Raw genomic sequence first — 27,587 nt, 5'->3', positions numbered from 1 at the left:
AAAGTGTGTCGACCTGCAGTGCGCAGTTCCTCCTGACTATGACCAGCAGGGCCTTGAAAGGCATGTTCAGACCCATCTTGGTCAGAATGTTCTAAACTCTGACTAGCTACTTTTTATGAAGAGTTAATAGATGTTAGCAGTTTAAAAATATCACCTCAATCTGGCACCTCCCACGAAAGCACAAGGTCCCGAGTTCGATCCCCAGTACCAAAAAACAAAACAACAACAACAGCAAAACATCATCTCAAGTAGACCACTGAGACCCTAAGTGTCATGTACCACCACGGCACTTTTCTGACTCAGAGCTACTTTGATTTTGATGTTACTAGGGCCAGGGTCAGTCTTTGGCTTATCAATAGATATCATTTTAACCTCTGTTAATCTTACTCACTTTAAGAAAAGTTCTCGTCGGGCCGGGGATTTAGCTCAGTGGTTTCAATGCCTGCTGTACAAGCGCAAGGACCGGAGTTCGACCCCGGTACCCCCCCAAAAAAAAGTTCTCATGTGTTTATATCTTTATTTATTCCCCTGTTTGCAAAATTGTATGAATAAAGGATAGAGGAATTATTTTAATGTTACTACACTGAAAAAAAATGTAATGGTGTGCTAGATTACTCAGCAGAGTATTTACAAGCTTCTGTTGGCCTTGTTGATTGAGCATGACTACTAAATACTATGTCATAAAAAGCATTGGTCATTGAGAAAAAAAATTTATAAGCAGGGGAAGGGGAGCCTGGGATGTAGCTCAGTGTGAGGCCTTGGGTTTAAGTGCTACTAGTGGGGGGTTGAAAAAAGAAGAGAAAAGTCTGTAGGTGCTGTTGAAATAGATCAGCGCTAGAGTGTTGGCCTAATGCACTGGTCCTTGTTCCATCCCTGGAGAGCAAAAAAGAAAGAAAAAAAGTTCATAAACTGGGTGTGGGAGGCTGAGGCAGGAGAATCACAAGTTCCAGCTCAACCTGGGCAAATTAGAGTTAGTGACACTCCCAAAATACATAAGATGTGGGGGATAAAGCTCAGTGCAAAGGTTCTGGATTCAATCCCTAGTACCTTCCAAAGGGGGTAAAAACAAAAACAAAAACAAACAGAAAAGAGAAGAAAAAGAAACGTTCTTAAAAGCCAGAGGTGAGGCTCCACGGAAGCCCTAGCGCCATCAGACTTCGTGCCACTCACAAAGATGGCTGCGCGCGCCTCGCCGCCCCTCACCGGCATGGCTGTCCTTGAGGCGGCGGGTTGGCGGGCGGAAGTGACGCTCGGGACCGGAAGTCCTGTCTGGAGCTCTCCAGGCGGGGGCCAGCGCGGCGGCTGCAGGGTGCGAGGGGCGCGATGTGGCGGGCGTCGGGACGGCCGGGGGTCCCCGCGGCGCTGAGGCGGCTGCTGCTGCTGCTGCTGCTGGCCACGCGCGAGGCGGCGGCGCTCGAGCCCGTGAGCGTGGGCCTCGCCATCGGGGCGGCGTCGGCGCTCACCGGCTACCTGTCCTACACCGACTGGTACTGCCGCTTCGCCGAGTGCTGCGACGCGGAGCGGCCTCTCGACGCCTCGGGTGCGTGCGGGTCGGGCGCAGGGGCGGGAGCGGCAAACCCCGCGAGCCGGCCAGCCAGCCCTCGGTCTCCCTGGAAGAGCTAAAAGTGCCGGGCGTGGTGGCTCACACATGTAATCCCAGCACTCGGGAGGCTGAGGCAGGAGAATCGCCGCGAGTTCGAGGCCAGCCTGGGCTACATAATGAGACCCTGGCTCAGAAAACAAACTGAAAGTAGCGTGGCCACCCGGCCTGCTCCAGGGGAGCCCTTCAAAGTAATTTTCAGATGTGTAGGGAACACCCAGGACCCCCAGATTTGGCCCCTGGTTTTCCCGGAGCCAGCAGAGGTGGTGGGAAGTGCTCTGCACCCCGGAAGCCGCATCCCTGGGCCAATGCATCCCTGAATGCGCATCCTGGGCTGTTAACTGGCTTTTTGGTGCCTTACTAAGGTGTTTTTCTCTCTGCTCTGGGGTGGTGCCCCGCAGCCCTCAAGCAGGATTTGGAGGAGAAGCTATTTGGACAGCACCTGGCCACAGAGGTGATCCTCAAGGCACTGACTGGCTTTAAGAACAACAAAAACCCCAAGAAACCGCTCACCCTGTCCCTGCATGGCTGGGCCGGCACAGGCAAGAACTTCGTCAGTCAGATCATGGCGGACCATTTGCACCCGCGAGGCCTGAAGAGTCACTTCGTCCACCTGTACGTGTCGACCCTGCACTTCCCCCACGAGCAGAAGATAAAACTGTACCAGGCAAGAGGCCCCACTGCCCCTGCTGCAGGACCTCACTAATCTGGCATTGGGGCGGCCCCTCTGCCTGCCTTGTTTCCCAGGCCTCAGGAATGGCTTGGAAGATGACAGATGCGGGCATGTCTGGGCACGGGGCACCGTGGTCCTGGCCTTTTGTATTTTGAGGTGCACAGCTCGCTGCTTGGGTGTCTTTGTTTCAAAAAGGCACATTGATGCCAGGATGGTCCCAGAGCTCTTTCTACAGTCTTTCTTCCTGTGATTCCAAAATAACTCAGTAGGGTAGTGGATGCTACTTCCATTTCAAAATGGAACCAGGACTGTGAGTGGTGGCGCCCTCATGTGATCCCAGCACTCAGGAGGCTGAGGCAGGAGGAGGCCATGGGTTCAAGCCCAATTTGAATTACACAGTGAGACCCTGTCTCAAAAAAAAAAAAAGCCCAGATTGCCTTGTACAAGCTTTGGCAGAGCAGAACTTGAACTCAGAACTCCCGGCACTCAGCTTTTTCCTGGCAGGCATGTTACACAGTGACTGAAGATGGTGCTCAGCTTTTCCAGTAGGGCCCTTGGTGTTGGGGGGAGGATTGCACCCCACGGTGCAGCCCCAGCTTTGCCTCTGCATTTGCAAGGTGGATGAGTCTGTCTTCCTCCTTTATTCCTCTCATCCTTCAAGTCCTTGCCATAGCTTTCGCTAAGGCTTCAGCGAACTGAGCCTCAGGATCCCTCTCCTTCTGAGGCTCTTTCCATCTTCCGGTCGTCCTTGTCAGGGTTAGCATTCCTATTGTCAGGCGAGGAGGAATGAGAAATAGAAACTTAACTGTACAACGAAGTGAAAGCATTTACCATCATAACTGTGAAGACCAGGAAGAGATGGTTTCCTTGGCTTCCCAATGCTGTTATCAGGCTCTTGTAACAGAGCTGGGTGAGGTGGTGCCTGTCTGTGATCCCAGCACTTGGGAGGCTGAGGCAGGAGGATCTGGAGTTTGCAGCCAGTCTGGACTGCACAGCGAGACTGCCTCTGAAAAAACAGTAAATCTTTTGAAATACTGTAAGGTAGATGAAGTGGAGGAGGGGGTGCTGTGGTTGTGGCCTTTATGTTTTGGAGTGGAGAGTTTATTGCTGGGGAACTTTGTTTTAACATTGCAGCTGAGGGTGCCCCTCCATGGTGAGCGCTTGCTGGGCATGTGCAAGGGCCTGCATGCCATCCCCACACTTTGTCGGAAGTGCTGCCTGGGTCAGCTGCTTTGTGCAGGGTGCCAGTCAAGGCCTGGTCTCAGGCACTGGGCAGACCTCTGCTTCCTGGTTCTTCTGCCCTGCCTGGCAGGAGGAACTGGAGATTTCAGTCTCCTACCTCCTACACCCTTTTGTTTGTTTTGATTGTTTTTTGAGACAGGCTGGAATGACCAGGGAGTGCTACCACACCCAGCCGGTTTCTGCTTTTGGTAAAATCTGTCAAACCTGTGCCCCAGGGAGTGGAGGCAGAGGTGGTGCAGGTCTGAGAGCTCTCCATCCGGCTCTGCCTCCCCTGTGCATGCTCTGAGCTCCTCCCCTCTCCTGCTGCTCCAGGACCAGCTGCAGAAGTGGATCCATGGGAACGTGAGCAAGTGCGCCAACTCAATGTTCATATTTGATGAGATGGACAAGCTGCACCCCGGGATCATCGATGCCATCAAGCCCTTTCTTGACTATTATGAGCAGGTGGACGGGGTGTCATACCGCAGGGCCATCTTCATCTTTCTCAGGTCAGTGGGGAGTGCTCAGGGACAGGGAGGACCCCATGACCACCTGCCCTTTTTTTTGTTTTGGTTTTTTGAGACAGGGTCTCGCTATGTAGTTCAGGCTGGCCTGGAACTCATGAGGATCCTCCTGCCTCAGTCTCTCAGAGAGCTAGGATGACAGGCGTGTGCCACCATGCCTGGCCAAAAACTTTTTTTTGGTACCAGGGATTGAACTCACAACCTTGTGCTTGGGAGGCAGATTTGGTGCCTTTGAATACCCAGCCCCTCAAAACATTTTAAAAATGAAAGTAAAGCTTAGAAGTTGGGTGTGGTGGTGCACACCTGGCATCCCAGCTCTCTGAGAGGCTGAGGCAGGAGGATCACAAATTCGCACCCATTTTTGGCGGCTTAGAGACTTGGTGAGATCCTGTCTTAGAATAAAAAATACATGCGAAGTGTTGGCCTCCAGGCAGAGGCCCTGGTTCATTCCCAGTTCTGTGAAAGTAAGGAAAGCTTAGAGCAGGGGTCCAGGAGTACGTCGGGATGGGACAGGAGTCTCAGCATGTCACTGGGCCTGTGTTTCTCTGATGGACCCAGCAACGCGGGAGGGGACATCATTACTAGGACGGCGCTGGACTTCTGGCGGGCAGGGAGGAAGCGGGAGGAGGTCCAGCTGAAGGACCTGGAGGCCGTGCTGTCCGTGGGTGTCTTCAACAACAAGCACAGTGAGTTCCCCGGTGCTCCACAGGGCACTGTCTGTCTGTCTGTCTTTGATTTTTTGAGACAGGGTCTTGCTGTGTCTCAGAGCTAGGCTTCAACTCAGAGATCCTTCTGCCTCAGCCTCTCAAGTGCTGGGATGACAGGCGTGTCCAGCATACCGGCCCCGGCAGGGCACCGTTCTCTTGGGTGTCGCTAGGGCATCAGTGGGGTGGGCACCAGCGCGTCCTGTGGGCGGGGACCAGAGGTGCTCATGGCGGGAAGGGCTAGAAACCTGCATCTCCTTCGCAGGTGGCCTGTGGCACAGTGGCCTGATAGACAGGAACCTCATCGACTACTTCGTCCCCTTCCTGCCGCTGGAGTACAGGCATGTGCAGATGTGCGTGCGAGCGGAGCTACAGGCCCGTGGGGCTGTGGTGGACGAGGAGGTGGTGGCCAGGGTGGCGCAGGAAATGACATTCTTTCCCAAGGACGAGAAGATCTACTCGGACAAGGGCTGCAAGACCGTGCAGTCTCGGCTGGACTTCTACTGAGCTGGCCTGGCCTCTCGGAAGCACTTTGAAGCCCTCTGGGCCCTGCACATTTGCACCAGGGGATGTGGGGACCTCGAGGTCCTGAGTGACTTGGGACACTAACTGTCACCTGACAGCAGGCAGCTCACCTGCGGCCACCACTTCCGCTGCTGCCTTGACCTAGTGCCTTTAAACAGCTGTGCACGTGGCCTCACGTGCCACTCCCGGGACTTTCGGGGTCCCAGGGACCCACAGAGCACCCTGTGGGGACATCCCCTTTCTGCTGCTGCTTTGCATGAAGAGCCTCCGCTGACTCAGTGCTTTCTGTGACAGTGGGTGCCATCTGTGGCCGGCCCTAGGACAGGGCTGGCAGCCTTGGCCTCTGCAGAGCAGGGCAGATGGGGCCTCAGGTCCATGCTCCTCTCTGGCTGCGGTGACAGCTCTGGCCTGGTGTCCCCTCATCCATGCCCGCTCCGTCCGGCCCCCTCGCACCCCTGGTCTTCTGGTCACTCGATACCAGGTCCCCTGGCCGAGTCCTCCCACAGCCAGAATGGGCTTGGGAGCCCAGGCCTGTGGTGACATGCTGCCTGTTACACTTGAAACTTGCTCCCGCTGGCTGCGTCCTGCAGAACCACTGGAGATCTGTGAGATGGAGCCGGGCATGGTGGCGCAGGCCTGGGCTCCTAGTAAGTTCAAGGCTGGCTTCTGCCCACCCCAAAAGGCTCCAGTTTTCAAGGGTATCTATGATACGGAAAAGTTTTAGATAACTTAATAGATTGAATATTAAGGTAGTTGTAGAAGCAAAATAAGTAACGTGTTCTTTTAAGAATTGCTTTTCCTGTAACTCCTTGTTTAAGGTGAAGATTATCTGACTCTAACCAGTAACTTCATTAACCTAACAAAGTTACCAGGCCAGGGTGAATTTACAACGTATATGGCCTATCTTGTGTCTGTGACTTGTAAATAGGAACTGGAATTGTATTTACACATAAAAGACCACTAGGGATGAGATAATGGCTACAAAGGATATAAAAAGGGAAACGCTGAACAAAGGGGGCAGATATTGACCAGACTGGTTTCTGGCATTCCCGTCCGCTTGTGAGAAGAAATTTTATTATTTTATCCGAATTCTGTGTGTCTGTGTATTTCTTTCCAAGATCAGGAATGAAATAGCCCTTTTGGGCATCGGCCCGAACCCCACCGAAGGGAGCGGCTCTCTGTCTCCTCCAGAGGAAAGGCGCGCCCCTGGGACTAATTTCCTAGGCTCCCCAACAGGACACAGAGATCTGCTCACCATTGGAGGTTTGCCCGAACCCGAGAAGGAGACTACAGAAGGAGGACTGCTGCTCTTGGTGTCTCGTCTGTCTCACTGCTGGGTGAGAAACCCTGGGAAACCCCCTAGTTGTTAACTTTCGGTTTTGCCTTGTGAATTTAGACTCTAACTTTGGGCAAATACAGCACAGGGGCTTAATCACCCCTTGTGCTTTGCCATTTGGAAAGATAGCTCCTCTCATTTGTTTTGGTATGAACTTTGGGCAAACATAGTGCAGGGGCCTGATCACCCCTTGTGCTTTGCCATTTGGGGAGGTAGCTTCTTTCATTTGTTTTGGTTACCGTTAGGGGGTCACCGGGAGGGAATGTGATAATTTCTGAATAAATGTGTGAGTGAAAGTGTTCTGGATAGGAGAGTGTGTGGAATGAGCTGCGGAACAAGACAGGGAGGAAGCGCTTGTAGAATTTGCTTGTGGTCGCGTTTAACAAAGGCACAATGGTCAGCCCACCTTAGCCTGAACAGACCTTACAATGGCCGAGAAGCCCGCAGCCAGGCAGGCGAGCGAGTGATCCCCCACCTTTGTTTGTCTTGCGTCTCCGTACAAGGGTACCCATATACGCACCAACACTCTGATCTGCTGATCGTGGGGACAGAAACATCTCATCCTGCTGTTTTTAAATGCATGCTTAGGAATTTTAAGAAAGGCTTTACTGGAAATTATGGTATTAAGATGAAACCCCAAAACTTAGAGCCTTTTGTGAGTTAGAATGGCCCAAGCTTTGCCTAGCTTGGCCAACTGGGAGATCCCTAGGTGAGGGTCTTGTCTGGTCCATCTGGCTAACAGTCACTGCCCCTGGATGGGAACATCCAGATCAATTTCCCTATATTGATTTATGGCTCAAATTGTGCCCCAGAATGCCTCCTTAGCTTCATATGTGCGCCCCAGAAGCGAAAAGCAACATCCTGGTCCTCTGTCAGAAAGGAGACGATGCTGAAAAGTAACCGGTTCTTTCAGGTCCAGACCAAGAGAATTTAGACTTTCCCTCTCTTTTTGAGTTGCTAAATTCACAGGTTTGGAGGAGGTGGGGACAGAAGCATGAAAACTGCTTGGGTTCAGAGTACCTTGCTGTGGTTAGACTCAGAGAGGATCAAATAGGGCTTATGCTCAAATTTTAAAAATTAGTAAGAAAAAGTAAGTAATGGACTAAAAACAGCTAAAAAAACTCTGAAGGACATAAAGCCAGAGAAAGTAAGAAATTTTACAAGGGTTACAAATTTTAGGTAATTGATAAATGTATCTGTGTTTCAGTTTGAAAAGTTAGAAATTTTAGTTAATTGATAAATGTCTGTTTCAGTTTGAAAAGTTACAAATTTTAGTTAATTGATAAATGTATCTATGTTTCAGTTTGAGTTGATGTTTAATTGGTGTCCTTAAAGTATTGTATTGTAAATTCTTCAATTGTAATTATAAGGTTAACTTGCACTTTTCTGTACTTTGTTAAAAAAAAAAACTTCAAGGTTACTACCATTCTATTGGCAGCCAACCAAGTTTAAAGTGTAAGAATCTGAGAAGGAAAAAAGGGACATTTTAAAATTTTAACAGCTAAAGACAAGTTTGTGATAAAAGGTCTATAGTGAGAAAATATATATATTTAAAAGCTATAAGTAAAAGAGATACAATTTTGCTATAGAAATTTTTGTATGTTTGTCTTGTTAAAAAGATAAAAAAAATTCAAGACCAGAAGGCCTAGGTGTATCAAAAGATGCACGAAAGTGATTTATCAAAAAAATATGTATGTTTGTTGGTTTCAAGTATGTTATAAAAAGTTTAAATATGTTTACATTAGTTGTCATCAAAGGGTTAAATTCTAAATATGTTACTATAATATGTGTACACTGGTCATCTTCAAAGGGTTTAAGAGCCAACAGGTTACAATATGACCTGCTTTATAGTGAGTTAGAAAAAAAAAACTATTGGAAAAAGGCACAAATATGTCAGACCAAGGTGCGATATTTGAGATTTGACTTTAAAAAGGATTAAAAAAAGAGGCTTGGTCCAGAGAAAAAGGTCATTTATTCTCTGCCAAGACCCCTCCAAAATGCTTCAGTTATTTGATTCCATCTTTGCTATCCATTGTCCTAATTGGGAAGACTGTGAAAAACTTTGTAGAACTTTGTTAACCTCTAAAATATACAGAGAGTTTTAGGAAAAATTAAAAAGTTAATGCCACTAGAATACCAGGTGCTATGCAGAATCCAGATGCTTGATATGAACAGCAATTCCCAGTAAATGTGTGGCCCGATTGGGATCCCAATACCCAAGCAGGACAGGAAAACTTGAGAAATTATCAGACAGCCCTTTTAGCAGGAATGTGGGCTGCAAGTAAAAGGCCTACAAATATGATTAAAATGCTAGAAACACAGCAGGAGCCCAATGAGAGCCCTGAGAGATTTTATGAGTAGCTCTGTAAAGTTTACAGAATGTATACACCTTTTGATCCTACTGTTCCTGAAAACCACCAGCTAATTAATACAACTTTTGTAACCCAGTCAGCACCAGACCTTAGAAGGAAAATCCAAAGGCAGGAGACTTGGGAAGGCATGAATATAACGCAATTGTTAATATATATATATATAACGCAATTGTTGCAATTAGCTGGGAAAAATGTATGTAAATAGAGAGACAGTGAAAGAGAAAGAGAGCCAGGAAGGAAGATAGCAGTAGCTATGGGAGCCAAGGAAGAGAAGGAAAAAGAAAGACAAGGCTCAAGGAAAAGAAAAAGCGGGACTTGAAGGAAAGGAAAGATACTGGCACGTTTTTGCCTGCGATGGAGGACAGTGACGGACACAGACCGGGCTCAATGCAGCTAGGCCCCCATGAGCCCATGGTCGATATATAGATAGGGGGCCAAAGTACATCCTTAATGGTGGACAGTGGCGCAGAACATTCAGTGGTGACAGCTCCAGTTGCCCCTCTGAGTGGAGAGCGCATCCAAGTGATCAGTGCCACTGGAATTTCAGAAGAGCGCCAGTTTTGCTATGAAAGGACATGTGAAATTGGAGGACATGAAGTGAAACATGAATTCTTGTATATGCCAGAACGTCCTAGTCCCTTACTAGGAAGAGATTTATTATCTAAATTGGGAGCTACAATAACTTTCACCCAACGAGGAAATGCATCTCTGCATTTAGACCCAGGAAGAGAGCTCATCGTGATGGTAACAACTAAAAGAGAGGGTGAATGGCAGTGTTACAATGTGGATGATGTTTTCCAGGACCCGCAAGAATTAAGAACTATGTTTCCTAGAGTATTGGGAGAGGAATCACCCCCAGGCTTAGCTAAGAATCATCTACCCACAGTTTTAAAATTAAAAGACAATTCGGCCCCATTGGTGTAAAACAATACCCAATGTCCAGGCAAGCCTGAATATTGGAATTAAACCCCATATCATGAGATTAAAGGAATTTGGACTTATTAGAGAACGTACGTCACCTTGGAACACCCCTTTGCTGCCTGTTCGGAAACCCGATGGGGACCATAGGCCAGTGCAGGATCTACGGGCTATAAGTGACGGAACAGTAATGCTGCACCCAGTGGTCCCTAACCCCTATGCTTTGTTGGGTCTGATGGCCCCAGAAGCAGCATGGTTTACTTGTTTGGACTTAAAAGATGCCCTCTTTTGCCTTCTCATCACTCCCCTCAGTCAACCCATCTTTGCATTTGAATGGGAAGATCCGAGTGATGGGAAAAAGACTCAGTTTACTTGGACTACATTGCCACAGGGACTTAAAACTCACCCACGCTTTTTGGGGAAGTCCTAGCCAAGGACTTGCTTGCCTTCCCTGTGGAACAATATAGCTGTGTCCTACTGCAGTATGTGGCTGACTTACTGTTATGCAGCTCAACCCAAGAATGGTGCTGGGAAGGCACCAAAAAGTTGTTGCTGCACTTACAGGAAAATTGGATATAAGGTATCATGGGGAAAAGCCCAGATTTGTGTACAGCATGTTAAATATTTAGGATTTCAAATAACACAGGGCATGCGTTGCCTAGGAAATAAAAAACAGGTTATTAGTGCCATCCCTATACCCCAAACAAAGAAACAGCTGAGAAGGTTTCTTGGGGCAGCAAGCTTCTGTAAAATTTGGATTCTGGGTTTTACAGAAATCTCTAATCTCCTTTATGAAGCCCTAAAGGGACAAGAGGAGAATCATCTGCACTGGACTGTAAAACAGGAGGAAGCTTTAAAAAACAAAAATTTTTTTTTAATTGACTTAGGCAGCCACCCCAGCCCTATGCATACCAGATGTAAAGCGGCCTTTTACTCTGTATGTGACTGAAGAAAACCCAGGTGGCCCTTGGAATGTTGACCCAAGAAGTAGGCCCATGGAATCAACCGGTGGCATATTTGTCTAAGAATTTAGATTCAGTATCAAAAGGATGGCCTCATTGTTTTTGGACCTTAGCAACTTCAGTTCTGTTGATTCAGAAAAACAGACAAGCTGACTTTAGGTCAGGAACTGACTGTGCAGGTTCCACACCTGGTCCTAGAACTGTTGAACACAAGGGAGCATCATTGGCTGTCAAATAATTGGGTTACTCAGTATCAAGCCCTTCTCTGTGAGAATCTCCACTTGTGGTTTATTTCTATAAAAACTTTAAATCCTGCTACCTTCTTGCCCACGGAGACAGGCCCTCCCAATCATGACTGCTTGAGTGTCACTGATGAGCTCTTTTCCAGCTGCCCTGACTTCCAAATGACATCCTTGTCCAATGCTGACCTCGTTCTCTTCACGGATGGGAGCAGCTTCGTGGAAGATGGGGTTCGTCATGCTGGATATGCAATAACCATGAAGGATAAGGTGGTCCTAGCCAGGGCCATCCGTGCAATGTGCTAAGCTCTGGGCACTCATACGGGCACTCCGATGGGCAAAGGGTAAAAAAGATATATATATATGGACTTTTGCTATACATTTGCTACATTATACATCATTGGCATGATTTACTGAGAGGTCTTCTCATGGCAGAAGGGAAGCTAATTAAAAATAAACAGGAAATTATACAGTTGCTAGAGGCAATGTGGAAACCTAGCAAAGTCACAGTAATATATTGTTCAGGACATCAGAAAGGCAAAGACTTTGTTGCACAAGGTAACAACAAAGCTGATGCTGAAAGCCGAGAAAGACAATGCACTCAAAGCCCTGCTCTCACCACTCTGGAGGCTGCTGAGTCGATGCACGGCTGAAGAATACCAACAAGGCCAACATGGGTTATTGTGCTGTGCCAGATCACCACTGCCTTAAGTTTCTTTGTTTTTGAACTATGGGTGTTTAGGCCTAGTTATGAAAAGTTTGATGAACAATATGTGACTTTTAAAATGGGAACCGGAAGGCTATGTGTTTACAATATTCTTTGATAAAAACATTATGGGGGACCTGGGATAACTTCTGACTGTGGGGGGCTATTCTAATGAAAAATTATATTGCCAAGAGAAAACACAAGTTTGGATCAATGGCTCCCTTGTTGGATGAGCCACTGGTAATTGTAACAGTGGTAAACAAGGTCAATGTAATCCTATATCTATGTATATGCCAGCCCCATGGGATCTTATTTGGCTACAAAGAGTAATATATTTCATTAGGACAAGAAGTTTAAAAAGACCTTGAGGAAATTTGAGACACACTTCAGGCTTTAGAAACTCAACCAGATTGACTGGCCAATGTCATTACAAAATAGGCATGCTCTTGATTTGCTCAGAAAGGAGGGACTTGCTTATTTCTTGGTGAAGAGAGTTGTTAATATGCTAATAAATCTGGTGTAGTACAAGAATCACTAGGCAAACTAAAAGATCAGATCAAGGCTCTTGATGAGAAATTTGATATAGGAGAGCTGTCCTGTGAGATTAATTTTACTTGAGCAGAATGAAAAAAACTTGGATAGGAACTCTTCTGAGTCCCCTTCTTGTTATAATATTACTATTGTAAGACCCAGATGAGACTTAGCACAAGTAACACCATCTTGTTACAGGCCCTCCATCTTGTCCCTGTGGGTTTCTGGTTCACTACAGGACACAGAGTTCCTGGAATGTACTTATTTATCTGTTAAGACACCATGGAATGTACCATTGTTTCTGTGTAAGGAACATCCTGTTTGCTAAGTAAAGAACATCTGCAACCCCCCCCAACCGTCCCCTAACCGCAAAAATTCTGCTTCTGTAGTTCTGCTTGCTAAGCACCCCTGCAGCCCCTATAAAACCTTCCAACCCCCTGAGCTTGGGGCCCTCTCTAAGCTTGTTTGCTTGGAGGGTGCCGTCTGGCCAGACTAATAAAGGTCTGTTTTACTTTTCCAACTTGTCTGGTGTGTTCCCTCCCGGGTGTTCTTTGCTGCAGTCAGCTCCTTGGAGCGTTTGATAAGGCCCTCGGTCTTACACTATTAATGTTTGGTCCTTGTGTCATCCAATGGATTTCAAAATTTATACAGTAGCATAGTGCTGCAGCTCAAGACTACCAAATGCTAGCGTTAAAAAATGTAGATAAACTGGATAAAACTTGTAATGGTTAGAAGAATTATCCCGAAGTAAACAGAGGGAGGAATGATATGGAAAAGTTTTAGATAACTTAATAGATTGAATATTAAGGTAGTTGTAGAAGCAAAATAAGTAACGTGTTCTTTTAAGAATTGCTCTTCCTGTAACTCCTTGTTTAAGGTGAAGATTATCTGACTCTAACCAGTAACTTCATTAACCTAATGAAGTTACCAGGCCAGGGTGAATTTACAACGTATATGGCCTATCTTGTGTCTGTGACTTGTAAATAGGAACTGGAATTGTATTTACACATCAAAGACCACTAGGGATGAGATAATGGCTACAAAGGATATAAAAAGGGAAATGCTGAACAAAGGGGGCAGATATTGACCAGACTGGTTTCTGGCATTCCCGTCCGCTTGCGAGAAGAAATTTTATTATTTTATCTGAATTCTGTGTCTCTGTATTTCTTCCCGAGATTTCCACATCTATTTTTATAATGCTTTTACTTCTGAATCTTAGCTAATAAAGGATAGGAGCCCACATATTTGAAACCCAGGGAAGGAACAAAGTGGAGTCTTCACCTCTCCACTCAGGTCCTCTTGAACGGAGGGTGTGAATTCTTACCATCAAGTGCATGCACTGTGTCATGCTGTAGGCCAGACAAGGTCGTCTGATGTCAGGCCGTCATCCCCCTGCCTGGCCACCGGGAAGCACAGGTCTGGAATTTCACACTCGAAGTCAGAGCTGGCGGCACAGTGTGGGAGGAGGGTGAGCTGCCCCACAGAAAAGCCTTCCGGTGTCACCTCAGCCCTGAAAAGTGCCAAGGGGTGCCGGGCGTGGGTGTGCACCTGTCAGCCCAGCACCTGGGAGGCTGAGGCAGGAGGATCGCCGTGAGGTCACAGCCAGCCTGCCTGAACTGCTTAGTGAGACCCTGTCTCAAAAATGGGCCAATGTGAAACTTGCAGTTTTTAGGATTTAGTCTCCGTGGAGCTGAGTTACTTTTCTAACCTATGGAGTGCCTGCTGTTGAGGAGCCGAAATGTTGTTTACAATGAGGCAACCAACTGGACACAAACCGGTACAGGAGGGACTGTCCTGCCCTGCCCTGCCCCACCCCGCCCCTGGGAGACATGGCCAGGAGCTTGGACTGACCCAGTAAATGTGGAGTAATAATATGGCCTAAGCATTATGTCATGAGGTGTCACTTGTCTTTTTTTCCCCAGAGTTTATTTGGCAACAAAATTTGAGCTCAGACCGCCACGGGCGATGGTGCACACCTGTCATCCCAGCATTCAGGAGGCTGAGGCAGGAGGACTGCTGTGATTTCCAGCCTGGGCTGCATAGCAAAAGCAAGACCAAAAAATAAACATGATTAGTCTCCCACAGCTCTGCAGGCCTGCCTGGCACCTCAACTGGTCCTGAGCTCCAGTGATGTCGGGAGCCCCATGACACCCTGGGCCACTGGGCCTCCACCCATGTCAGACCCCATTTCATTCCAACCGGGCCCTCAGCGCCAGGCCTTCTCCATGCGCAGCCTGAGCTCCTCAGGGTCTGTCCTGGGCTTTGTTTAAAAAATGTAGTCACATGGTGGCGCACACCTGTAATCCCAGCACTCAGGAGGCAGAGGCAGGAGGATTACTGAGCCTGGGCTACATAGTTCAGGGCCAGCCCTCCCTACAAAGAGAGACTCTGCCTCAAAAAACAAACAAAAAACCAAAATGTACTCAAATCCAGGCGTGGTGACGCACACCCAAAATCGTAGCGCACAGGAAGCTAAGAAAGGAGGATCCTCAGTTTGAGGCCAGTTTAGGCTACTTTGACCTGGGCTACTTAAGACTTTTTTGAGATGTCAAAAAAAGTGGGTGCTGGGATGCGGGTCCGTGGCAGAGCCCTTGTCTAGCACCTGTGGGCCCTGGGTTCCATCCTCGCACACAAAATGCATCCACACTGATGCCTACAAGTCTGCTGTAAGTAGCAGCTATTGGCACTTACAGTTAACGCTGTTATTAGAGCCAGATGTGGTAGCACACACCTCTAACTCTAGCAGTCCGGGCGGCTGAGGCAGGAGGATTGCAAGTTCAAGCCCCGCCTGGGAAATTTAGCAAGACTCTGTCTCAAAAAATATAAATAAAGGGGGGAAAAAAAAAAAAATATATATATATATATATATATATATATAAATAAAGGGCTGGGAATGGAACTCAGAGGGAAGACCCTGGGTTCCACCCCAGCACTACATGCCTAAGACAGACCAAAGCCCCATGTTCCTGGGCCCCTCAGAAGGGCACTTAAACTTTTCTTCCTTGGTTTGGGGAGTTCTGGTTTCACATAAAAACTAGTGAGAAACTAGGCAGATTGTTCAGGACCGTGATGGGGTAGCTGTTTATTTCGGGGCTCTCCTAAGCTGGGTGTGGTGGTGCACGCCTGTCACCCCAGCACTTGGGAGGCTGAGGCAGGAGGACCAGAGCCAGGGCTTTTAGGCAGTGGAGACAGGAGTTTTAAGACATAGAAAGCCAACAACTTAGAATCCAAAGAGTTTCTCAGAAAGTTAAAAACAATCTTAAATAAAGTTATCTCATTGCCAGTAAAACTTATTCTTTCTTCTTTGAAACAACACTTGACATTAAAACATAATCTTTGTTTTTTTTTGAGACAAGATCTGGCTATGTAGTTCAGGCTGGTCTTGAACTCACAGCAGTCCTCCTGCCTCAGCCTCCCGAGTGCTGGGATGACACGCATGTGCCACTGCACCCACCTTAACACATGATTTTAAAAATCTGTGAGCCCTGGGAAGAGGGCTGGGAGCGGGTCACTTCCTCTTGGAAGGTTCTGGAAGCTTCCGCCGTGTTCACGCTCCCTAAGGTATGGCTGCCTGTGGCCTCCAGGTGATGAAGGCAGCGCCTAGAACTCCTGTCATGTCCATCAGGAAGCGCTCGCTGGACCCTGCCCGGCATGCGGAGGCTTCTCTGCAGCTGTCAGTCTTCGAGGTAATAGTCCAACTTGGTGAACACAGTTTTGCAGCCCTTGTCGGAGAACACTCTCTCCTCCTTGGGGAAAAATGTCATCTCGTCGGCCACCCTGGTCACGATGTCCTCGTCGATGGCGTAGCCGCGGGCCTGCATCTCCACTCGGACGCACATCTTGAGGTGTTTGTACTCCAGGGGGAGGAAGGGCACGAAGTAATCGATGAGGTTCCGGTCGATGAGGCTGCTGTGCCAGAAGCCGCCTGGGAAACAAAAGGTGCAGGTCATGCGTGGCCACTTGGTCAGCTGTCCGTCCGTCCGTCCGTCCATCCCTCCACCCACCCACCAGGCATGCCCACTGGTGTCCGCGCTGGCCGAGGCAGAGCCATGCATGGGAGCCGCTGACTCCAAGGACAAGCTGTGACAGGTCCACGACAGCGTGGGGTGGCTTTGCATCCTCAGGGAGGCCTCGTGTGCCAGTGCAACTGAGCAATGGGAGCCGCGTCAAAAGCCAGGGTGTCGGGCCTGGGCCTGGGCCTGGGCCTGGAGAGGCCGAGCCCAGAGAGGAGCCTCCGCCTGGGCCGTGTCCTGGCCTCTGCTGCAGGCTTGGCGGCTCAGCTCCCGGGTGGATGTTCATGGCGCCTGCCAGGAGCATCCGGAGACCAGAACCAGACTCCGCACGGGTAAGGAGCCAGGTGCACACACAGCCGCAGCCCGGAAGTGGGCTCTCCACTGGGCTCGATCCGCAGTGCCACACACACACACACACAGGGAGGAGAGGCGCGCGCCACCTTGCCAGCTTTCAGGATTGCCGCTGCCAACAACTTCCCCCTGCCTCGTCTCACACTTCCGGTCATAACCTGCCTGGAAGTTGGAAGCCTGGGGTGCAGCCCCGGGCCCCACTTACTGTTCCTGTTGTTGAAGACGGACACAGACAGGGCCTGCTCCATGTCCTTAAGCTTGATATCCTCCCTGCGCCGCCCGCTCCTCCAGAAATCTAGGGCCACGTCGGTGATGCGCTCGGCCCCTGCGTTGCTGCAAGACAGTTGGGGAAGAGGGCTGGACTCTCGGGGAGCTTTGGCGACCGAGCTCTGCAGCAGCGGTGGCCACTCACTCACCTGAGGAAGATGAAGATGGCCTTCTGGTAGGAGACCTCGTCCACCACGTCGTAGTAGTCCAGGAAGGGCTTGATGGCATCGATGAGGCCGGCATGCATCTTGTCCATCTCGTCGAAGATGAAGATGGACCTCGCACATGCGCTCACGTTCCCTCGGATCCACAGCTGTAACTGATCCTGAATTACAAGCAAGAAGTAAGTGTCAGAGCTCTGTGCAAGCGAGATGGAAACTATTCTTTTTGGCAGCACTGGGCATGGAAGTCAGGGCCTCTACAGGTAAGATAAGAGCTCTACCACTGAGTGCCACCCCTGGCCTATGCCACATCAATGGCACTTTCCATGAGAACGCATCTGGGCACTTTGTTGTTGCAGGCAATCAAGCCCAGGGCCTCGAGCATGGTGGGCAAACAGCACCACAGCCCACATTCCCAGCCCAGGAACTTCTTTCCTGTTTTCTCCTATGGTGGTAGGGATCGAACCCAGGGCCTTCACAATGAGCTCCATCCCCAGCACCTTTTTCAATTTTTTTTCTCTTTTCTTTTGAGACAGGATCTTGCTAAATTAAATTATTAATTACCCAGGCCAGGCTCAAACTGGAGATCCTCTTGGCTCAGCCTCCCTGAGTGCTGGGACTGCAGTTGTGCACCACCAGGCCGGCTCAGGGTGCTTCTGAGCAATCGAGGGAAGGGGAAAAGACCCTCAGAAGCCTTGCCATCAGCATCAGAAAACCGAGCCATGGTCCTACACAATAGACTCCCCCTGCCCATCAGGGTAGGAAACTTGCTGTTTTCTAGAAATGGCCCTGGTGTCCGGTGCAGAGCTCTCTGCTGTGAGGCACTCTGCGGCCGCTGTAGCCATGGTGACAAAGCTCCATGCCAGTATTGAATTGAGCAGCAACTGTGCTCAGCAGCACCAGCTCAGGAGCTTGGGCAGCGGAAGTGGCTCACCAGGGTCACTGCATGGCCCGCGTTGTCCCGCCCTGTCTTCCCACCCTGCCAACGGTGGGGACAGAGCCCAGGTGTGCAGTGGCGAGGGCAGGACAGCAGCCCAGATACCACCCATAATGCTGCACTGCCGCTCTCCAAACCCAGGCAGGCTGGGCATGGTGGTGCACACCTGTCATCCCAGCTCCCCGGAGGCTCAGGCAGGAGCATCACCACAAGTTCGAGGCCAGCCTGGGGTACACTGTCTAAGAAAACCAACCAAACAAAAAAAGCCATCAAGGGAATAATACCAAGTGCTCCTTTTCTGACAGACAAGAAAATTCAGGTACAGAGAGGGTAAGCGCCCAATGTGACAGTCACTAAGCTGGTGCAGCCCTGTTCCTAACCAGAGGCCCATTCACCCCAGTCTGCCTAGGACGGGCCCAGTTTCAGCTAGGAAATCCAGCACCCTGGGAACCCTAGACAGTTGGCAACCCTGGTGCTGCTCCCCTAAGCAGACGGGAAAAATTCATTCAACCGTGAGGGCTAGGTTTCCCAGTCTTAAAAGGCAACACTTGGGAACTCAAGTTCACACTGATACTATGTTACAGAATGAACACTGCCTACTGAGGAAGGCGCTTCTCAGAGGTCAGGCAACTTTCCCAAGGCTGCACAGCTGGTGGGAGGGAGCCAGGACCCTAATCCAGGTGTGTCTGCAGCCAGAGCCTGGGCTGTCAATCAGCCTTAAATGCAAAAGCAGTTTGCAACAGTTAGGTCACTGCACTCTGGGCCTCTAGGAATGCTTCCTCTTCCACAAAGTGAGTGAGTTTGATCCTTTTGTGTTTTTTTGAGGCAGGGTTTCCCTTTGTGGTCGAGCTGGCCTTGAGCTCACCATGCAGCTCAGGCTCACCTTGAAGTGATCCTCCTGCTTCAGCCTCCCAATGCTCCACTGTGCCTGGCAAGATTTAATCTTTAACCCAGATTTGATCATGTACTTTCTGAAGTTCTACAACTTCATTTACTAAAGCTTTGCTGGTGTTGCTGCTCTGTGGATCTCAAACCCTTTGTAAGGTGCACATTTCAAAGAGGAATTACTGTTAGGTGAGCTGGCGCACAGCACTTGGGAGGCTGAGGCAGGAGGATCTGTATGCATTCAAGTCCAGCCTGGACTACATGGCGAGTCACTGCCTCAGAAAGATAAAACAAAAAGCAAAGAGGAAGTGGCACACGGAGCCATATTCAGGGTCACTTTCCTGTCAACACAGTTTTCCCAAATCCCATTCCTCATCACAGGACCCCAAACCCAGCCCCCCCCCCCCCTTTGCACTGCCGCGCCTGCCTTGTACAGGGTGATGTTGGAGGCGTGTGGGAAGTGCAGCGTGGCCACGAACAGGTGCACATAGTCACTGTTTAGCCCGCCCTCGTAAATGTTCTCCGCTATGATCTTGCTGACGAAGTTCTTGCCGGTGCCGGTCCACCCGTGCAGGGACAGCGTCAGGGGCTTCTTAGGCTTCGGGTTGCTCAGGAAACCGGACACGGCGTTCAGGACGACCTTCTTTGCAAGATGCTGTCCGAAGAGCTTGTCGTCCAGGTCCTTCTGCAGCGCTGCGAAGGACGGGGACGGTCAGGAGGGGACACGGCTTGGAAAACCCAGTCCGGGCGCCGCTGCTTCCACGGCCCTGCTCTGCAGCCCGGCCTCAACCGTAAGGCCCCCGTCGGCGGGAAGGAGGCGGAGCTCCGGAGTTCGCAGCCCGTCGCAGTCCCGCAGCGCGTCGCCGGGGCCAAAGTCCGGCCGGGCTGCGGTCGTGGGCCCCGCGCCAGGGTCCATCCCCGGCCGGGCCGCCCCGCTTCCGGGTCCGTCGGCCCCGCCTCTACTTACCCTCCCGGCTCAGGCTCCGCTTCTGGCCGCAGCACTCGGCGAAGAGGCAGTAGAGGCGTGGGTAGGAGATGTAGCCGGTGAGCACGCCGGCCAGCGCCAGGCCCAGGCTGATGGGCTCCACTGCGCGTACCACGCACGGGGCCAGCAGCAGCACGGCCAGCGCAGCCCGGCCCAGCTTCATGCCCGGACCCGCGCCGTCCTGCGCGCTCCTGCGGCGCCTGGTCCCCGCGCTCCGTCAGACGCGCGCTTCCGGTTCCTCCCGGCCGCGGCCGTCCTCTTTGTTCCGGGCGGGCCTCCTCCTGACTCCGGAGGCCGCCATCTTTGTTAGGGGCAGGGTTCTTTTCCAATTTTTTTTTTCTTCCCCTTTCCCACTTCTGAAGGGTTGGTTGTGGCGGTCGGCTGATGATCACGTTTTCTGTTTTTAAATTACAGACTTTATTTTTTTAAATTTTATTGGTACATTTTAGGTATACAATATGACATTCATCATTGGAAACTTGCACCTTTACATACTCTTGGTTCTTATTTTTTCCCCTTCCTCTGCCCTCTCTTCAACCCCTCCATTTCTCCCTATTTACAAAGACTTTGTTTCCATTTTTTCATTTTCTCATTAATTCCAATAACAGACTTTTTTTTTTTTGGTACGGGGATCGAACTCGTATACTTCCGCTTGCAAGGCAGGCGGCGGAACCACTGAGCTAAATCCCCGGCCCCAACAGACTATTTTTAAAGAACAGTTTTAGATTACAGAAAAGTTGAGAAGATCATACAGAAGGTAGCCATATACCATCCTCGTAGTTTTCCCATTATTAAAATCTTACATTAGTATGCTACATTTGTTACGATGAATGGACCGCTACTGCTACATTCCCAGGCTCAAACCTGAGAGGCCTCTCTTCCGAATTTGCCTGTTTTTCTGAGTTAGATGAAGGCTATGGGCTTTGGAAGGGGGATCCCAGAGACTCAGTGCTGCTTTATCCCATCACACCTTGGGTACTTGCTGTCTATATGACAGCGACCTTGACCTGACTGAGGCAGAGCTTGTCGTGTCGCCCCGTCCTCCTCCTCCTCCCACTGTGCTTAGGAAGGAAGTCACCATGTAAGGCCCGCACTAGGGAGTGGGGAATCTCCCTTCGCCTCACCAGGGAAGAGTACCTGCAGCACTCATTCAGAAGTGTTCTGAATGAAAGGTTTGTCTCTTCTCCTTCGCTTATGTATTCAGTCAGTCCCATCCGCATTGGCCCTGGGTTATTTCATACTTTGGGTTGTAATCCACACCACATAGTTTTTGGCCCCATTTGTTTTTGTTTTAGCCCTGGGGCGTGTCAGCTGGTCCCCTGTGCTCCTTTGACACACAACTAATGTGTGCAAACATCTGTTGATTGGGCTTTGTTCTGAGCGCGTCCACACTTCCTGACACTAAGGATGCCCTGGCTGTAGAATCAGCCACTTGCCCACAGAGCCCTGTTTCCCTGTACTGGAGGGCAGTGTTAGAGACCAGGATCTGGGTGCTGAGTGTGCTGCTGCTGCTGAGGTGTCATTTCAGGCTGCCAGCTGACAGGAAAGAATCAAGTGCATGTGGCCACCCGCACGTACACTGGTCCCAGAAGATTTCTATTCAGAACCATCTGTACCTGTTAAGCCAGACACGACTTCCTACTGACATCAACTAGTATTCTGTAGATCATTTAAGCTTCCTCCCTGCTCATCTGTAATCCCCAACCCAGCAGTGAGAATCTGGCTCCTACCCTCTGCTGGCCACTTCCAAGCTTGGTACAGGCCACTCACACCGACCAAGGGGCCTCTGGACAGCAGGTGACGTGCACCTTCCACGTCTTCATCCAGCCTGCCAAGTGTTTGCTGGGGCCTGGGTTCCAGGGCCCTGCCAGGCCTGACATCCCCTCCTTATCCTGGCGTCTGATAAACATGTGTTCAAGCCGGGTGCAGTGGCCCAAATTCAAGTTCAAGATTGTAGCTGCACCCTGCATCCACCCGGAAGCCTGCTGCATGCTCCTTCCCCAGCCCAACAGCAGGCACCGCTGCTCCATGGATTGGCATCTGCTTTCTGCATGGGAGAGGGTCAATCCCAGGTGCCCATTTCACATTTGTTGCCAGTCTCTGGGCTGATGTTGGTGTAAGGAGACAATTCAAGCAAGGTTGGATTCAATCTGTATTTAATAATTAAGTTCTTTAAATGGAAATAAAGTGTTTCTTTTTCTTTAATGAAATGTAAGTCAGAAAATCCCAGTATCCCTGATTTCATTTTATATTTTTTGCCACCTGTTGGACCCACTCTAAACAAAGGATGCTTTTTTTTTTTTTGGAGGCACTGGGGATTGAGCCTGAGGCCTTTGCACTGAGCTTCATCCCAGCCCTTTTTTGTTTATTTGAGATAGGGTCTGACTAAGTTGCCCAGGCTGGGCTCAAACTTGAGACTCTCCTCCCTCAGGCTCCCAGAGTGCTAGGAATACAGGCCTGCGCCACCACACCCAGCTGCATGTGCAATCTGAAAGGCACAATCTAAAGGGTGCTTTTGCACCATGAACACACAGCTATTTCCTAATCCAGAACAAACACTGAAAGTCAAAGTATTTACAAACAAAATTTAATATGCTCATAGGAAATAAGTTTGCCCTTAATGGGAAAGCTACACATTGTCCTGCTGCGAAAGGTCCCAGTCAGTGTCTGACACCCCGGCGGGTAGCAGCAGCCTTGCTGCATGTCTGGGGACTGTGTGTCAGCTGTCAGGAAGCAGTAGGCTGCTGCACAGTGCGCAGCCTCCCAGCAGCCTCAGTACCGCCTGTTCATCTTCTTGAACTTCTCATAGTGGTAGTCATCAGTGGCTTTCTCATTAGCTGGACGCTTGCGGTTAGGCGGGGACCCTAAGGAGGAGGACAGGACAGAACAGGCTGTCACCAAGTTGGAACCTCCAGGGCCGGGGATTTAGCTCAGTGGTTTTGCCGCCTGCTACGCAAGTGCAAGGACCTGAGTTTGATCCCCGGTACCAAAAAAAAAAAAAAGGTTGGAACCTCCAGGCCCGGCACACAAAGGCGGGGCCAGGCTGTCTCAACCCCTCAGGGGCCCCTGCCAGGCTGGTGCAGGACAGCACACAGGGCCTCGGGAAATACCTGTCATCTGTAAGCAACTTTCATTTAAAGTACGACTGAACTCAGGACCTTGCCACTGAACTCAGGACCTTGCGCTTTCGAGGCAGGCACGCACCACTGAGCTAAATCCCCCACCCTCCTTTTTGTTTTTTTGAGACAGAGTCTCGCCAAGTAGCCCAGGCTGGCCTTGAACTCAAAGCAATCCTACGACCCCATTCTATAAGCCAGGAAAGCAAGGCTCAAAAAGGGGGAGACATAGGGCTGGTCAGACCCCGCGCCGCCCCCAGCCAGGCCTGGCCACACTCACGCTCCGGCTCTGGCTTCTCTGTGTCGCCCACTCGCAAGGGCCGCGCCTTGGGCTCTTCTTTGTTCCTCCGGATGGGGGCATTAAGCTCCTCGTGATAAACTGAAGCGAAGAGAACAGAACACATCAGAGGTGGCACAGTTTCCAGCCTCCTCCTGGCGGAGCGTGGGAGTGGGGCGCATACATCGGTTGTGCTGCACGTAGTTCACAGCCATGTTGGTGGGCACAAAGGACGTCTCACTGTCTTTCTTCTTGTTCTGCTGCTCTGCCAGCAAGCGGGCCTTGGCATCCTCCGTGGAGATGATGTTTTTGATTTTAGCACTGCAGGCAGAAAGGAAGTGCACCCCGTATCAGATCCCTGCGCCTTTCTTGCAGATAGAGCTGATCTCGAGGCCAGCAGCCCTGTGCTGTAAGGAACTGAGCCAGGGCTGCTCTCTACCCAGCTCCTTCACGGTCACTCTTTCTTTCTTGAGACAGCGTTTACTATGGAGCCCCGGCTGGCCTCAAACTCATGGCAATCCTCCTGCCTCAGCCTCCCGAGTGCTGGGATGACTATGTGCATCATCACACCTCGCTCAGTCACACTCTTAACAGTGCTCACAGCCAGAGGAGAGCAGGAGCTGTTCCTCTTTTATGGCCAATCAAGCATTAAGAAGAGAAGTGAGTGGGCTGGGGATTTAGCTCAGTGGTGCTGGCGCCTGCCTCTAAAGTGCAAGGTCCTGAGTTTGATTCCCGGCACCGAAAAAAAAAAACACAGCAGTGAGTTTCCCGAGGCCAGAAAAGAGGCTAGGACCAAGTGCCCTGGTTCTACTCCACCCAGAGATGCCAGCACCCACCCACTGCACTCTTTGCTGATGGTCCCCAGGAAGCAGGCATGGTACAGTTGGAGGACCCTGGCGAGAGGGTGAGCACAGAGGGCTCCTGGGAGTGCTGGGTACAAAGGCGAGGGCTCCCAAGGGATGCCTGCCGGAACAGGAACAGGACCCGGCCCCTCGGCCTGCACGCACTCGATACCCAGGTCCACCTCAGGGATGCCGCTCAGCATCTGGTTGGACAGCATCTCCTCCGTCTTCTTGGCCGAGGACACGCGGATGTTCTCAGGGAGCTCGTACAGACAGTCCTCCGCATTCTTGGGCTTCACCTTCTGCTCCTCGTGCTCCACGATCCCTTTCCTCTTCTTCAGCTCCGTCTCGATGTACTTCATCCTGAGGATGGGAACCACAGCCTCAGGGTGGGTGGGGAGCACACAGGCATCTGCTCAGCCAGCGGCTCCCTGCACTGGCCTGCAAGGATATGCCATCACCCATGGAGAACAAAAAAATGAAGAGAACCTGAATCCTTTTCTTTGAGTCAGAATCTTGCTATGTAGTCCAGGCTGGCCTCAAACTCAAAGCACTCCTCCTGCTTCAGCCTCCCACATGGTGGGAGTATAAAAATGAGTCACCACATCTGGTGATAGTTGTTATTTTCCAGTACTGGGGATTGAACTCAGGACCTTGCGCTTGCCAGGCTGGCCCAGCACCACTGAGCTACATCCTTGGCTGATAATTGTTATTTTAAAAGCCTAGTTGGCCAAACAAAAAGAGCAAGTCCATGTTTACCCCCGAAATCCCAACCACCACTGTTTCAAGAATTCTTCCCCCCACCAAGATAAGATCTTGTTGCATTGCTTAGGCTGGTCTCAAACTCTTGGATTCAAGCGATCCTCCTGCCTCAGCCTCCTAAGTAACTAGAATTACAGAAGTATACCACCATCCCTGGCTAAAGAACTCTTAAAGAGGTTTGCAAAGTTCTCAAGCCCGTGAGGTTCAGTGACATCTTCTAGAAAATTCTGGAAAAGTCACCTGTGATAAAACCTCTCAGACTATGTATTTCACTGTCCCAGCCCAGCACCTGGCACCTACATGTCTGCGTCTTCATCCCTCCGGTTGGTTTCTGCAGAAAACGACGTCCCCAAGTGCAGGTCCTCCTCCTCGTTGATCCTGTAAGGAGACCGCAGTGAGGCAGAGCCTCCACGTCACCACGAAGTGAGGCGACTGTCCCAAGAATGAAACCAGGACATGAGAAAGAGCATAACATGCTGTCCATGGACGTGGTATAAAAACTCTAGGAACTTCGGCAAGGAAACAGTTGGCCCCTGGGGAAGGAGTGGATACACTGATTTTTGTAAACTTTTGAAATATTTGGATGTATTATTTTTGTAAATTTAAATATAAAACTTCTACATGGGTTTGAAAGAAATGAATAAGGCACTTTTTGGAGCAGTCCTCCTGCTTCAGCCTCCCAAGTGCTGGTACTACAGGCATGTGCTACCATGCCTGGTTGAGTTTTGTTTTTTCGTTGTTGTTGTTTATAAAGCACAAAGCACAAAGGCAATAGTCTTTGCAATATCCAGATGTTCCCTGCAAGGTCCCACTGTAGCCCCAGCTCCGAGGACCCTCAGACCCAGGCAGAGGCTGCAGAGAATCTGCATCTTGGTGGCCCCGCACTTACTTATCTTTGCCTCTTTCCTTCAGCTTCTTCATGTCTACCATGCCGCCCGTCTTCATCTGGAAGGGGTCGTCCTACAGAAAGCACACGCAGCTTAGAGGAGGCCCCGAGGTGATGGCAGTGGGATCATTAGTGTTGGGGAAAACACAGTTATCCACGGAAGAACAGCTACATAGAGGACCCGGAACTTACCACTAGTGTGGTCTCTTCTTGTACCTTCTCGCCCACCAGCAGCGCAGCAGCACTGAACACCACCAAAAGAAGAAGAGAAATGGTAAAATTCAGATACAGGGAGGAGGAACAGCAGGAGGTTTATAAAATGCACCATTAGTGCAAAGGCAAGGCTAGGGGGATGGCAGGAAAGCCAGCTGGAGAGGACAAGGAGAACAAAACATGCAGCTCAGCAGGCACTGCGGTCCTGGGGGATGTGTGAAGAGGAGTAATGCACTTTCCTATAAATCCACTGGACATTATCATGACCTGGAAATAAGTGCAGCAAAAGGCAAAGGTAAGAGATCATTAAAGCCTGTTTAGATGGTGAACATTTACAAAATGATCTACAAAGCAAGTTTCTTGACAAATTATGGCATCCACACCTGGTGGAATATTACATAGCCACTAAAAAAGTTTGCTGAGCTGGGTGTGGTGGTACATGCCAAGAATTCCAGAATTTTGGGAAGCTGAGGTAGGAGGGTTACAAGTTCAGATCTGGCCTGGACAACTTAGCAAGACCCTATCTCAAATTAAAAAAAACAAAAGAATGGAGTTTAGTGCAAAGGTTCTAGGTTCAATTCCCAGTACCATGAAACAAAACAAATGTTTCCTGGAAAATATTCCACAATAGGTTAAATGCCCACAATGTCATAAGTTGAAAAAAAAAAAAGCAGGGACTGAAAGTACACATGTAATTGCTCACAATCTTTACAGAAGAGAGGAAATAAGATTCTTTTCTAAATTTTCCAAACTCTTACAGTCAGCGTGTATTTCACAATTAATCGGGTGCAATAAAAAGGCGAGTTGTGACCTGTCTCTGCGCCCCAAGAGCAAGAGCTCAGTGCACTTTGGGGTTCAACGTTTGCAGCCAACGCTGTTCTCCAGAAGGCGTACGTGGGTCAAGAGAAGGGCCAGGTCCGAGAACTTGTGATGACCTGAGCTGGGGGGCGTCACTGTCCTCACCGCTCCTGCTCTGCTCGCGGTACCCACCTCACCCCGTTGGGCCTCTTCCTCAAGTTCTGTACCTCTCGGGTCTCCTCCAGCTTCAATCTGAAAAATGGTAAATGCACAGGCTGAGAGATCTCGCCCAGAACCCAGAGGAGCAGGCTTTTCGTGGGCTCCCCTGACCCGCCGCGGTTCAGAGGGAGACCTCGCACCCAGGACCCCTGGGAGTGAGATCCATCCTCGGGCACCTCTCGGTGGGGACGGCGGCCTCACCCCCCCCTCCAGAGCCTCCGTTTCTTTGGGGGACAAGAAGCCCGGCTCGCAGTTAATTGTGTCAGCTAGGCACCCGGGCGCTGGCCAGCCCACCCAAGGCGCTCTCTCTCTACCTGGCCCGTGAAACCTCGTCTGAGACGCACCTAACCTCCTCTGAATCTTGCTCATCTTCCTCCGATTCAGAGTCGGCCCGGCGCCGGCGGAAGGTCTTCCCGGTGACCGGCATAGCGGCAGCGACTTCGCGGTGCAGCCGCCGCGGGGCTGCGCAGAGGCCCGACTGCTTCCGGCGCGCAGCTGTCACGTCAGAGCCTGAGCCCTCTCGGCCCACTCCTGGCCCGCCTCGCCACGCCCCAGCAGCACCGC

The 27,587-nt window shown here is 50.3% G+C and overlaps 3 protein-coding genes across 5 annotated transcripts; 1 reads left to right on the top strand and 2 right to left on the bottom strand.

Moving 5' to 3' along the window:
- Window positions 1-1,271: 1,271 nt before the first annotated feature.
- On the top strand, window positions 1,272-12,827 carry Tor1b (torsin family 1 member B). Of its 2 annotated transcripts, XM_004849598.4 has the most exons (5): window positions 1,274-1,540; window positions 2,002-2,267; window positions 3,828-4,003; window positions 4,577-4,704; window positions 4,988-12,827. In XM_004849598.4, exons 1-5 carry the CDS (start codon window positions 1,324-1,326, stop codon window positions 5,227-5,229), a joined length of 1,029 nt encoding a protein of 342 aa, XP_004849655.1. In that variant the 5' UTR covers window positions 1,274-1,323; the 3' UTR covers window positions 5,230-12,827. The 2 variants fall into 2 exon arrangements, with proteins under 2 accessions (XP_021117547.1, XP_004849655.1); XM_021261888.2 differs by lacking the exon at window positions 4,577-4,704 and having other exon boundaries at window positions 1,272-1,540.
- Window positions 12,828-15,363: 2,536 nt separating this feature from the next.
- Window positions 15,364-20,137, bottom strand: Tor1a (torsin family 1 member A). The gene is made up of 5 exons (XM_004849132.2): window positions 19,893-20,137; window positions 19,353-19,618; window positions 17,092-17,267; window positions 16,881-17,008; window positions 15,364-16,236 (listed from the first exon to the last, which is right to left on the bottom strand). Exons 1-5 carry the CDS (start codon window positions 20,071-20,073, stop codon window positions 15,986-15,988), a joined length of 1,002 nt encoding a protein of 333 aa, XP_004849189.1. The 5' UTR covers window positions 20,074-20,137; the 3' UTR covers window positions 15,364-15,985.
- A 2,344-nt stretch (window positions 20,138-22,481) lies between these two features.
- Window positions 22,482-27,525, bottom strand: CUNH9orf78 (chromosome unknown C9orf78 homolog). 2 transcript variants are annotated; one of them, XM_021261886.2, is made up of 9 exons: window positions 27,368-27,525; window positions 26,997-27,056; window positions 25,986-26,037; window positions 25,797-25,867; window positions 25,208-25,285; window positions 24,140-24,508; window positions 23,488-23,624; window positions 23,307-23,405; window positions 22,482-22,774 (listed from the first exon to the last, which is right to left on the bottom strand). In XM_021261886.2, the coding sequence occupies exons 1-9, from the start codon at window positions 27,448-27,450 to the stop codon at window positions 22,683-22,685; spliced, it is 1,041 nt and encodes a 346-aa protein (XP_021117545.2). In that variant the 5' UTR covers window positions 27,451-27,525; the 3' UTR covers window positions 22,482-22,682. The 2 variants fall into 2 exon arrangements, with proteins under 2 accessions (XP_021117545.2, XP_004849188.1); XM_004849131.3 differs by having other exon boundaries at window positions 24,311-24,508; window positions 27,368-27,524.
- Between the last annotated feature and the right edge of the window lie 62 nt (window positions 27,526-27,587).

The sequence above is a fragment of the Heterocephalus glaber genome, unplaced genomic scaffold, assembly GCF_053883595.1.
Source record: "Heterocephalus glaber isolate CG9 unplaced genomic scaffold, H.glaber_assembly_v1.0 deba00001479, whole genome shotgun sequence".
Lineage (NCBI taxonomy): Eukaryota > Metazoa > Chordata > Mammalia > Rodentia > Bathyergidae > Heterocephalus > Heterocephalus glaber.
This window is presented reverse-complemented; position numbering and strand designations above follow the sequence as displayed.

Coding starts and splice junctions, on each gene's coding strand:
- Tor1b (XM_004849598.4), top strand. CDS start 1,324: ATGTGGCGGGCGTCGGGACGGCCGGGGGTCCCCGCGGCGCTGAGGCGG. Junction 1,541..2,001: donor GCGGCCTCTCGACGCCTCGG/GTGCGTGCGGGT, acceptor GGTGCCCCGCAG/CCCTCAAGCAGGATTTGGAG. Junction 2,268..3,827: donor AGAAGATAAAACTGTACCAG/GCAAGAGGCCCC, acceptor CTGCTGCTCCAG/GACCAGCTGCAGAAGTGGAT.
- Tor1a (XM_004849132.2), bottom strand. CDS start 20,073: ATGAAGCTGGGCCGGGCTGCGCTGGCCGTGCTGCTGCTGGCCCCGTGC. Junction 17,268..19,352: donor CCAACATCACCCTGTACAAG/GCAGGCGCGGCA, acceptor CTTGTAATTCAG/GATCAGTTACAGCTGTGGAT. Junction 16,237..16,880: donor CGTCTTCAACAACAGGAACA/GTAAGTGGGGCC, acceptor TTTGTTTCCCAG/GCGGCTTCTGGCACAGCAGC.
- CUNH9orf78 (XM_021261886.2), bottom strand. CDS start 27,450: ATGCCGGTCACCGGGAAGACCTTCCGCCGGCGCCGGGCCGACTCTGAA. Junction 26,038..26,996: donor AAGAGGCCCAACGGGGTGAG/GTGGGTACCGCG, acceptor GGTGGTGTTCAG/TGCTGCTGCGCTGCTGGTGG. Junction 23,625..24,139: donor ATCAGCAAAGAGTGCAGTGG/GTGGGTGCTGGC, acceptor TTCTGCCTGCAG/TGCTAAAATCAAAAACATCA.